General features: G+C 29.4%; 2 protein-coding genes across 2 annotated transcripts; one reads left to right on the top strand and one right to left on the bottom strand.

Moving 5' to 3' along the window:
* The first annotated feature begins 2136 nt into the window (after positions 1–2136).
* Positions 2137–5723, top strand: LOC11432484 ((-)-germacrene D synthase). Its single transcript, XM_003614948.3, has 7 exons — positions 2137–2262; positions 2346–2625; positions 2884–3256; positions 3366–3584; positions 3705–3843; positions 4652–4900; positions 5168–5723. Exons 1-7 carry the CDS (start codon positions 2155–2157, stop codon positions 5459–5461), a joined length of 1662 nt encoding a protein of 553 aa, XP_003614996.1. The 5' UTR covers positions 2137–2154; the 3' UTR covers positions 5462–5723.
* Positions 5724–11710: 5987 nt separating this feature from the next.
* LOC11428844 (rRNA-processing protein FYV7) lies at positions 11711–12064 on the bottom strand. The gene has a single exon (XM_003614949.3). The coding sequence runs from the start codon at positions 12062–12064 to the stop codon at positions 11711–11713; it is 354 nt and encodes a 117-aa protein (XP_003614997.1).
* Between the last annotated feature and the right edge of the window lie 953 nt (positions 12065–13017).

The following is a 13017-nucleotide window of genomic DNA, read 5'->3' on the forward strand; positions in this document are numbered from 1 at the left end:
CTCACGTGTGTGTGTTTTACGAACTTTTCCATCGTGATGATAAAATAGAAAACTGTGGTAAATCTCAATAAAATAGAAAACAACTCTACTAAAATATTTTCTCAATAAAAACTTTACCAAATTTAAAATACTGAACACTATTAAAATAATTTTTTATTTTTTTTATTTATAAAAATATGATACAATAGTATATACAAAAATTAATATGTCTTTTTCTGTATGATTAAACATTAAACCCAATAAAAACATTAAACCCTATAAAAAGAATGTACTTGTTCATAGTAAGTTCGTTCCTACGCTCTTTGATATTGTTTTAAGGAAGGCAATGTGTTTTTCTGTTTTTGTGATTAACGTGATCCCTTTTTCTTTTTTATGAGTCAATATATAGTTCCTTCTTTCTCAACCGTCTTTCATAGGGTTCCCTCAATGTGGAGTCTCCACTCCTCTTCGTTGAATCGTTCTCTCCCCATTTTTCTCCCCTCTATCGGGTACGTAGCTGGACTCGCCAATGACAGATTATTCCCCTCAGTTCGCCCACGTATGAGGCATGTGACAAATGCTTAGTTGGCCATATCCTATGTTTTTAGGAGAGGGGTATGGTGTCAACTATTAACTGATGGTCCATAGCCCCCTAATCACGAGGCTAAAACTTACGCAAAGTGATTTATAAACATAACATTAAAATGTACGTTTGGTGATAGTTCACAAATATGTTAAGGGTGTGGAACAATACTTCTTTTGCTGGTTCACTGCCAACCAAGCACGAGAGATAAAATGGCCAGGTGCCTTAACAAGTTATATGTTAATATTGAGGCGAGCTTATTATGATTACGTCAAGCCCGGAAGACTAGGGTTTAAAACTTGCGAGATCACGCTTTGTACTTTGACCTTTTATGCCAATTAGCTGTGTCTTAATAAGTGTTCTGAGTCTTAAACAAGAGAATATGAGATCAATTTTCTTGAAAACTTTAAAATCAGATATTGAAATGGTAGCACTTGGAATATGTAGATTTTATTTTTTGAGGAACCTGGAGTATGTAGATGTTGAACGTGTTTTTTTTTTTTGGTCTAGTAGTCTAATGGCTAGAAATTCACCTCATAAAGATGAATAAATGGAGTGTTCAGGGTTCGAATCTCGGCCCCTGCATATAATATGCAACGTCCTTGCCAATTGAGCTAAGCTCATGAGGACTGAACGTGTTTTAATTAGCTGTGATAGTTAGTATTTTTTTTTTTAAGGAAGTTGTTAGTATTTGTTCCTATCATATGTAGTTAATAATTTAATAATTCCTACTTTTTAGGAAGATCTAGTGTAAATGGGACTGAAAATAATTCCACGTTTTTTTTTTTGGTTACAATTATAATTCCACGTTTGAAATGAAATGCATACATAAACAAAAAAATAAATTTAAGGGAAAATCTGGTAAAAACAAATTTAGCTCAAACGAGTAAAAAAAATAAGGACAGACATTTTGGAAAGAAGAAAACATGACAAGCAATTAGGTCCACATGTGTGAAGCACGTTTGTTATTTATTTTTATTTCTTGACTTATCATGTGATGAACGTTTTTTTTTTATTAAATTATGGTGAAAACATTGACACCCTTGAAGTGTAGTTTTTTGTGACATGTCATGCATGTTGAACACGCATAGGATGATAACTAATTTTTTTTATATTGACATCCTTAAGTGGCAATACACCTCGAGATTCACAAAAAAATCTAACACGTGGTCATGTGGACCCCACACAAACACATTTTCTCTTTCATATCCTCTTTTTTCTTTCTAATGGATGGGGTCTACAAAGGTGTAGGGAAATAAAGAATGTCCACGTAACATTATTCTTTTCTTTATCGAAAGATGATAATTGCTTTAATTCATTATAGTTTACTATAAGGTTTTTTCTAGATTACCTTTGAAGAATGGTGGGTAATTTACCCACCAACCAATGAAAATAAGCAATTTGTTGGTGGGGTCAAATAGTTCATGGATACCAATTAAAAATGTGCTTATGTGGCTAATGTGTATTGGTTGGGGTAAATTACCCACCATTCTTTCATGGGTACCTTATTTGTCACCTAACTATAAATATATCTATCTAGACACCTTACTTCCCAAAACAAAACCTTAAAGCATCCATTCATTTCTTTCGAGATGTCTAATGTAGCTTACTCTAACCCTGACGCCAAGCAAAGAAATCTTGCAGAATTTCACCCAAATGTCTGGGGAGAATATTTCATTCAATATGCTTCAGAATCTATGGTAAATATATATGTTCCTTATTTATTTATATAGTTCATCCATTCGAACAAATGGTTAACCAGCTTATCTCTAATCATATGCAGGAACTTGATCAGAATATTGCAGCCCAAATCGTTACATTAAAAGATGAAGTGAGAAACATGCTACTCTCAAAAACTGAGATGCCATTGGCAAAACTCACCTTGATTGATTCAATATGTCGTCTCGGTGTTAGTTATCATTTTGAAAACGAGATTGACGAAGTTTTGCAACATATTCACAACAGCTGTGTTGAAAATGGAGAAATAATTCTTAAAGACAGCCTTTACTCTCTCGCTGTGCTATTTAGGGTTTTGAGGCAACAAGGATTTTATGTTTCACCAAGTATATATCCATCAATGACTCAAACATATTTAATTTACATTTTTTTATTTCTTAGTAAAAAAAAGATGTGAAAAACACTAAGATTATGATTTGTAAAAAACAGAGAATGACCGATAATTTAATTGGTTGAATTTTTAATGTTTTATAAAATTAACAGTTCAACTAGTTTATAAATATGAAATGACATACAAATATTTAATTAATAAATATTTAAAAAAATTTATGCGACTAATGATTGTTAATTTTTTTTTATATAAGATGTGTTCACCAAGTTTAAGGACGAGGAAGGAAACTTTAATAAAGGACTAACCACCGATGTCGAAGGGATGTTAAGCTTGTATGAGGCCTCACATATGATTATTCATGGAGAGGAAATTTTGGAAGAGGCATTGGCATTTACATCCACTCACCTTGAGTCCATTGCCACCCAAATGAGTCACTTTCTTGCAGCACAAGTCAAATATGCTTTAAGACAGGCTCTCCACAAGAACTTGCCAAGGCTAGAGGCACGACGGTACATTTCTATTTATGAGCAAAATCCTTCGCATGATGAAATTCTACTCACTTTGGCGAAATTAGATTTTAATTTGCTCCAAAGCCTACATCAAAAAGAGTTTGGAAACATTTGCAAGTAAGTACTTCAATCACACACTCCGATTCTTTGTAGCATAACAAAATTAAAGTTGTCATAAGGATAAATCCTGTTAATAACTTTTTTATATTGATTTTGATCTTTAAAGATGGTGGAAGGAGTTGGACTTCTCTAGTAAACTACCTTATGCACGTCATAGGATTGTCGAATGTTGCTTCTGGATTTTGACCGCATATTTTGAGCCACAATATTCTCTAGCAAGGAAATTAGCGACGAAAGTAATCGCGATGTTATCAATCATTGATGATACATATGATGCATATGGAACCATTGATGAACTAGAACTTTTTACCAAGGCAATTGAAAGGTTTGTCATCATAGATTTATTGGACAAAAGAACTTGAACATATATTTGCATTTCTCCCTTGCTTATAAAAAATATTTTTCCCTCTATTTAAAATTTAAAAAAGTTAAAAGTGATTTTCAGGTGGGATATTAGCATCTTGGATGATCTTCCAGATTACATGAAATTAATTTATGGAACACTCTGGAATATTTTTGAAGAAATAGAGCAGGAAATGAGGAAAGAAGGAAAGCTCTATACCATGAAGTACTTTATTAAAGAAGTATGAGTTTGTGCCTTCTCTAATTAACTATTAGCAACAAAACATGAGCCATAATTTATTTATACATATAAGTTTTTTTTTTAGGGGAATAGTGAGTTGATAATTCATAGCTGATTAAGAATTGTTTAAACCAAGATTCAAACTCAGATTATTTCAAAGGATTCGTCCTTAAATCAATTTCATTAATCACTTAAAACCACTTAATTAATTAAATGTTACTCCTTTCTTTAACTACAAGTGGTTGACTTTGCTTAACTTAGTTGTCATTTATGTTTCTTAAATATTGAATGTCTTGTTAGTTTAGGAGTGAAAGTTCATGCAAAAGTTTGTTGGAAACAAATTTAATTTTAATTTTGTGAAGGAATTTTTGTTACACAATTTATTTTGTGAAGTTAAGAAACTTAACATTATTTTTGTACATTTAATAGAGAACAAATTACACTTGAATAATACTTGAGTACCGTCGTCGTCGGTAATTTTTTGTTTGAAGAGACTAAAATGAAATATATTACCACTGAAAAAGATCCTTCTAACACAAAATATACCAGAGAAGAACACTAAAGTCACAACAGTATTTGCAACAAAAAGCAAAAAAGCAACATAAAAGAAAGCAAATAATAACCAATGCCATAAATTAACCAATTTGGGTACATTTACTATAAAATTCAAGGATTTAAAGTTTATATCTATGCAACTTGTACTTGTTATGAGTATGTAAACTGAAAGAAGTATGATTTTTCATTATTAATTATTAAGAAATGAGTTTCTTCGTAATTCTGTTGTTTTAATTGTCTGTTTGTGATGACAGTTAAAAGTGGCAGTCCAAGGTTTTATTACTGAGGCCAGATGGCTGAATGAAAAGTATATACCAACTATAGAAGAGTACATGCTCAAATCAACAAAATCATGTGCTTACACTTTGTTGATATTAACTTCTTACATTGGGATGGGAGAAAATACCACAGAGAACATCTTCAATTGGGTAACAAATGACCCAAAAATTGTTAGTGCCGCAGCCAATCTTTGCAGGTTAATGGATGAAATTGTCTCCAGTGAGGTATTTAAAATATATCAAAAAAAATATTGTTTATTTTATAGAAAATGCTAACACGTGCATACATATTAAGGATTTTATTAATAGAAATTATGTATTTAAAATTATGCCGATTAATTTCAACAAAAGTGTAATATTAATTTTTCTTAAAAAATGCTTTCTATTATTGAAAACTTTAACATGTTTCATTGGACACATGTTATCACGACCCTTATTTTATTTCACACGATATAAATTAAACACTTGCGTTAATTATTTCTTGGTGTACAGTTCGAGCATAAAAGAGAACATGTTTGCTCATTGTTGGATTGCTACATGAAGCAGTATGATATGTCTAGGGAAGCTGCTATTCAAGAATGCCATAAGGGAATTGCAATTGCTTGGAAAGATATAAATGAGGAATGTCTTAGGCCAACCAAAGTTCCAATGCCTTTTCTTATTCGTGCTCTCAATTTTTCGCGTTTTATGGATGTGAATTACAAAGATAAAGACAATTACACACATTCTGAAGGACTTATGAAGAAATATGTCAAAGAAGTCCTTGTCGAAAGTGTTCCAATCTAAGCATCCAGTTTTAGTGAGTATTTAGACTCACGGTGAATTTGTCAAAATATGACATACCATGGTCATATGAAATTCACTGTTAATCCAAACAAAATTAGTAATGTGTGCATGTCGTGTGTTGGATGCACACATTAAATTTATTATTATATTGTGTTTAATTTGTGTTTATATTGTGATGCATAAAGTTTGGTTTTGTTTTGCACTCTTTTTTCCTTCATCAGTTTTTATATTTTACTGATAAGGTTTTTAATAAGGCAAATGTTGTAGGTCATTTAAATTGTATCATTGGGTTTTGACTTGGTCCTCCCAAATCTCTTTGTTCTTATTTAATTTATAATAATGATTTGGGTGATGCCAATGATAGGTGGTGGTGGTTGTGAGGGTGCAATGATGTCTTCACCATATGATGTCTTTGCGCTCTAATTTTGTATTTTTCTTAAATAAAAATAAATAAATCAATAAATAAATAAATAATAAATTTTGAAGGGAATAATTTGTATGTGCATGCATTAACATCATTATGGCTGAAGTAATCTAACCTAGGTTTGCACCACAAAAGCTATAACAACACACCAAAAAAATATTTGTAGTAGTAAACAGACCAAAAATATATCTATAGTAAAATAAAGGGTTTAGAAAATGTTTATTAAAAAGTTTAAATTGTTCAAATTTCAATGCATTGAATTCATCACTTTCTATTTCCTAAAATAAAAATAGTACTAAAATGGGTCGACATAAACAAAACCAATGAAATAAGGTTAAGAAAAAAAAACCTGAGATCAAATGACACCATGGTGTCAAAATTAGTTTGACACCAAATCTTATCCATTCATTTCATTTAATCCAAAGGCTTAAAACTATCATCAAATTAATTAACATACATCAAATACTCTCTATCACCTAATTAAGAAACATATCTATCATCATTAATTCATAATCAAACAATACCTTCTTATTTTTGGTAGATTCAAACCCTTTTTATTTTCCCCTAATTTTTTTCTTTTGGCCATAAGCACAAACTCAAACTTTATAATTTTTATAAAATCATGATAAATCTTAATTCAGTTAAACATGAGACACAACAAGTCCTCTAAAAAAAATTAGACCTATGAGTGACAAAATAATCTAATTAGCATGAACAATTTCAAGAGTCATTTGTCGAGCTTGTTGGTTTTTTTTAATACAATTTAATTAATTAATAAAAAAATATGAGTATATGAGATAAAGACAAAGAAATATCATTGATGGTGATGATGATTCAAACAACCATGGTATATGAGTTCAACCATTCATTTTATAAAAAAGTTTAGAAAAAAAGTTTGAGTATGATTATAGAAATCTAGGAAAATTTATAAATTTGGGGAAATAAAAAAGAGGAACAAATAAATTTGGGGAAATAAAAATGGAATGTTTGATTATAAATTAATGATGATAGATATGTTTCTTAATTAGGTGATAGAGAGTATTTGGTGTATATTAATTAATTTGGTGATAGTTTTAAACCTTTAGATTAAATGAAATGAATGGATGAGATTTGGTGTCAAAATAATTTTGACACCATGGTGTCATTTGATCCTAACCCATATTATATTAATCTTATCTTATAGTATTAATAATAAATAGAATTTTGATCATCTTTAAAAAAAACTAAATTTTTGACGTGTGTTAAAAGAATTTAATGGAGATAAAATATCAGAGATAATTTTAATCAAAATATCACTAATGTTTTTTTTAGAGAATTTCTAATCTGATTCACAACTTTAACAAATACTAACTAAATAACAATTAATATGATAACATTAGTTGATTTTAAAAAAATTATTAGAGAAATGTTAATTTGTATCCTTATGTCACATGTTAAGAATTCCACTAATAATAATTATGTATTGGAAAGTGTGTTCATTTATTACTCAAATTGTTTAATACTACTTCCATCCCTAATTATAAGACCCTTTTGAGAAAAAAATTTGTTCCTTTTTATAAGATCCCTTTGGTATTTCCAAGTACATTAATTATTTCTTTACTAACATACCCTTATTTATTTTGCATCTTTTTTTTCAATCAACAATAAATATTATGTTGAAAACATAAATTAACTCTCTCTTTTAAGGATAAAATTGTAAAAACAATAGTAATTATATACAAATTTAATACTACAAACAACTTTCTTAATCTTCGTAATTTTGGTAAAAGGCTCCTATATTTAGGGACAGGTTAATATAATGAAATTAATGCTTAACAAACAATAGTAATTATATTTTGGTAATTTTGGTAAAAGGCTCCTATATTTTGGTAATTTTGGTAAAAGGCTCTTATAAACAATAGTAATTATATTAAATTTTTCCCATTAAATTCTTACCATTAATATAATGAAATTAATGCTTAACATGTGTCTTAAGGGCATAAGTTAACAAGACCCTTAAAAAAAAAAAAAAAACCTACTAACTCATACGGACTTATCACTTATTCTTTCTGTCTTTAAATATAAACAAAATTGACTTTTTAGATTTATTCATTACATCATTAAATGAATGAACCTAAAAAGTCAATTTTGCTTATATTTAAAGACAGAGGAAATATCACTTATATGTAACAACACAATTTTTTCCCAAGTATAACTTAAAATTACCGAGTGGAGTATATTGCACACATTTAAATATATGTTTTTCTTGAAAGTGAGTCAAAATTGATGAATCCAGAAAGTCCAAAATCAATGCCCGAAGTGCACAAAACGGCGCCCCATTTTGCTGGTTTTTTGAGACCTTTTGTCTCGACAATTTTCGACGGTGGAAGGCTAAAAATCGACACCTTATTTTGCGTGACAGCAAAAAACATAAACGTATTTTTGGGTCTGGATTTGTTCCAATTTTTTAGGGATGCTTTTAATATAAATTTAAACTTTGTATCATATGAAAACGTGTGTAGAAAACAAGGTTTAGAAGCCAACAAAGAAACTATGGTTTATAGAGAATTCTCTTGGTAACAAACACTAGGGTTGAGATTGTTTTGATTCACCTTGAACAAAACACTATTAGGAGAGAGTCTCTTGGTCACGGGGACAAATTCGAGATTTGGTTAGAATTAGATTTGAGATTATTTTTGTCACTTTGAAGTTAAGAGTGTTTTTGAGACCATAGTCCTTTTTAGGTATAGTGTCCCTTCTGAATTAAGGATGATATTAAGAGCTTAGTCTTTTTCATAAATTACGTTCCTTCGGAATAAAGAATACTTTTAAGATCATAGTCATTTTTTAAGAATAATAATGTCTCTTCAAAATTAAGAATTAGCTTAAGAGGGTATGTATGTATATGTGTGTGTGTGTGTGTGTGTGTGTGTATATATATATATATATATAGGGTGGGGATATTTTGACTCCAAGAGTAAGTGTAATATCTTACTCCAAATCTTGACCTTTAATTCTAATATTGGTTAATGGTTTAGATTAATTGATATGATAGGCTTTAATTCAATTTTCTATTGTAGTTAACACTTATCACTACAAAATAACAAAACAATAAATGTCTTTTAATTGCATGATTTTTTTTCTTCTTCCATTGTTTTTTTTTTGTTTCACGCAAAAATCTTTTTTGAGTGTTAAATTAAAATCCTTTCCTTGAAATAAAAATTTCAAGATTCACACATTCTATTCCTTCAAAAAAATTGCATAAGAAAAAAAAAATTTGCATATATTTTTTTACGCTAAAAGATTTTTTTTTCTTCTTTTTCCTTCTCCCTTTACTTTTTTAACACTAAAAAAATTGCATATATATTTTTTTTAAAGAAAACAATTGTAAAATTCAAAGAATTGCATATTTATTCGTTCTCCCGTTACTATTTTTTATACGAATTTTTTTTTTATTTCTTCATTATAGTCCTGATCTTTTCTTATGTTTTTTCGTAAATACACATTTTTGTACTAATCTGTCACGAAAAAAAAAGACGATAGAGGAAGTAACCCTAGTCTTTTCTTATATCTAATTCATTTACGATAATTGCATAAAAAAATAAATAAATTTGTGTATTTTCTTATATAAATAACGACAAATTAAAAAAAAAAACACGTGAATCCAACATAACATAACATAACAAGGGCTCCCTTAAAAAAAAAAATAACATAACAAGGGTAAAAAATTCAAAAACAAATTCGCAAAAATTCCAACATCGTAAAGAGGGTATATTTGGGCACACATTATGCCACTCAAATGCTTTGTAAATCACTATGTTGTGGATCCAAGCATGGCCATAAACCTGCATTTGAACATAAGTAAAATTAGTTATTTTAATCATTAATTTAAATTAAATAATGAAGACAACATGTACAAATGTAAGAACACTTACCTACACATGTATTAATCCTGTTGAATTTTTATTTCAAGGAAAGGATTTTAATTTAACCCTAAAAAAATATTTTTGTGTGAAACAAAAAAACAATGGAAGAAGAAAAAAAAATCATGCAATTAAAAGACATTTATTGTTTTTTTTATTTTGTAGTGATAAGTGTTAACTACAATAGAAAATGAAATTAAAGCATATCATATCAATTAATCTAAGCCATTAACTAATATTAGAATTAAAGGTCAAGATTTAGAGTAAGATATTACACTTACTCTTTGAGTCAAAATATCCCAACCCATATATATATATATATATATATATATATATATATATATATATATATATATATATATATATATATATATATATATATATATATCCTTTGATATTTTCTGGAGAACTTAAAAGGTTAAAATGGTGGTCATGCCATATTTGAGTGGTTTGATATTTGGAGAAGTTAAATGTTAGATTGGTGGTAACATCATATATGAGTTGTCACAATACGATAACAGAGTGAACACAATATCTTAATTGATTTGTTTCAGTATTAAATTCAAGTGACCTTAATTGCCATATTTGAGGGTGTAACTTCGAATGATTTTCTACGGTGCAAGCTTGTTTTACCTTGGAGGCGACGTGGTTAATAATCTGCTTGCACAATTTAGGCGGTGCCACGATCTTGAAGAGAGCGACATGTTTGTAACTCAATCCAATAATAACTTTGGTGGGTGAAAAAACTTTTTCAAAATAGACTTTGCAACTTCAAATACAACAACTTAAAAACCCAAAAACTAACATCTTTTGATTAAAAAGATAAGATAAGACCAAGAAACAGTTTCTAGATCTTCTCAAAGAGGATCAGTATGAAGTATTTTCTTAACACTACTCCTTGCTTCAGTAGTTGTAGACTTCTATCTTCTAAGGCAAGACTTCATACTTTCCTTTAGAAAGAGTCTTTGTAAAAATATCAGATAATTAGTTTTTTATGTCCTTCAAATTCCAATATTCTAACAAGATGTCACCCGCTTGTTGAACTTGCTTGAATGTACAACTTTATACTGAATTCTTGTTCTTTCCATGAAACACGGAATTCTTAGTATATTTCATGCATCGCACGAGTCTAAATACTAGTTCTTTCATAATATTTAAAGGATTGGCGGCATACTTCAAATGATTGTTGTGTTTCCTAATATAACATAGAGAGAGGGAGGAAGAGTCCCTCCGATCACATTTATAAGTAAAAAACAATTTTTTTAAATTCATTGAATAAGTAATGTATTTGGTCACATTTATAGATCAACTACATTAGTTATTCGGTGAACTTAAAAAATTGTTTTTTTGCTTATAAATGTGACTGGATGGAGTATTTAATTACTCCATCCGTCTTGAAATATAAGCAAAAAAAACACATTTTCTTTGTCCCAAAATATAAGCAAAAATGACAAACTTTTATTCTATTTAATCTTGTTTTTTAAAAAAATCATCTTTTCCAATAAAAACTTTTTCTTATTCTCATGAAATTAAATGCAAATTACATTTAATTTTCTCTCTCTTTTATTTTTTCCATAAACAATTGTCAATGAAAATTGTTTTTACATCTTCCCATGAAACTTATTCCAAAGAAAACACAAAAAACTATGCTACAAATTTTTATGCTTTAGTTTTCTTAATAAGTGTGATTTTTGTTTTTTTGCTTATAATTTAGGACGAAGGGAGTATACATTAAACAAGTTCATAAGTTCACATACAAAAGAAACATCACACACAGGTCAACACACTCAAATTCCGGATTACCAAGGACCCATTTCCGTGGGAACCGAAGGGTTAACGTAAAGACAAAAAAAAAATGCAAATACTACTTCTACAAATCTTATTATAGTGCCCCTTCCTCTTGTATTTGGATTTGGTCTCCTTTCAAGGCTTTCCATATTTTATATTTAATCGTCTCAGTTTAGCTTTCGCATCATCTTCAATCTTATCCTTTTCGATTTGTAATTTTCTGAATCTAACTTTTGCCTCATCTTGAATCTTCTCCTTTTCAGTTTGTAATTTTCTGAGTTTGACTTTAGCGTCGTCTTCAATCTTCTGCTTTTGAATCTGCAACGGTCTGAGTTTGGCCTCCGTGTCGTCTTCAATCTTCTTCTTTTGGAATTGCAATGGTCTAAGTTTGTTATTCTTCTCCTTTTCAATTGCCTCCTTCTCTATTTTTATATTTCTTTGTCTGGCTAATTCCCTTTGATCTCTTGCAATTTGTCTCTGTCTCTCCATTTTTTTTTTTGGTATTGCTTTAGACCTACTTTCTCTCTATCTTCACTCTTCTCTGATGAGGTGATGACTTCCCTGCTTCTAAAGAGAGTATATATATAGGCCTATATATTCACAAATAATTATGCATGAGAGCTGTTCAATTATTGATTAATGGCAGGGTACTATTTTTTTAATTTGCTTTGAACTGAAGTCGTCTTAAAATATATTCATACTCTAATATATGAATTTCATACGTCTATTGTTAATTTTATATGAAATGCGATGGTAACATAGTTGTTGAAAACATTTAAAATTAAAAGCATCTTACCCAATTAAGTCATCTAAACAAATGTGGCCAAGAATGTTTTCGTTGGAAATCAATATTTTACTTGGTTGTCATTTGTCAAACCAAAGTTTGCTTATCTTGAATGAAATTTCTTCGAAGCATGCAACAACAATTTGCTACCCACAAGTGTTCATAAAAAATTTAGCCAACTACCAACTTGGATTGAATGTACGAAGGATCATTTATATGTTAATTTGTAGAACAACCATAAACTTGTAAAAAAAATATGCATTGACACAAAAATCAAAGCAATAGAAAGATAAAGCAACAACAAAATGTGAGTATGAGACAAAAAAATTGTCACAATAATTGTACAAATATCATTTCTTTTTACGGAGAATGATGCACATAAGATGCAATATAAGGTCCTGTATAGCACGGTCACATAAAAAATATTGCCACATGAGCTACTTATTTAGACTTAGATATAATTTTAAACTTTGACTAATATAATAGAAGAAAAGACTTAACAGTATGTTAAGTCTATACCAAAAGACTTTGACAATACACAAATTGTTAAGTTGGTCATTTTTAACCAAATTTATATTCAGAACCTTGTAGTGTGTGTGAGCTTTATCGATGTTGATCACTTCCTCTATAGAAGCTTCAAAGGACATATTAGGTTAAA

The sequence above is a fragment of the Medicago truncatula genome, chromosome 5, assembly GCF_003473485.1.
Source record: "Medicago truncatula cultivar Jemalong A17 chromosome 5, MtrunA17r5.0-ANR, whole genome shotgun sequence".
Classification (NCBI taxonomy): domain Eukaryota; kingdom Viridiplantae; phylum Streptophyta; class Magnoliopsida; order Fabales; family Fabaceae; genus Medicago; species Medicago truncatula.

Excerpts from the sequence above, each read along its gene's own strand:
- LOC11432484 (XM_003614948.3), top strand. The coding sequence starts at position 2,155 with ATGTCTAATGTAGCTTACTCTAACCCTGACGCCAAGCAAAGAAATCTT. Across the intron at positions 2,263-2,345 it reads AATATGCTTCAGAATCTATG|GAACTTGATCAGAATATTGC; the intron begins GTAAATATATAT and ends AATCATATGCAG. Across the intron at positions 3,257-3,365 it reads GAGTTTGGAAACATTTGCAA|ATGGTGGAAGGAGTTGGACT; the intron begins GTAAGTACTTCA and ends TGATCTTTAAAG.
- LOC11428844 (XM_003614949.3), bottom strand. The coding sequence starts at position 12,064 with ATGGAGAGACAGAGACAAATTGCAAGAGATCAAAGGGAATTAGCCAGA.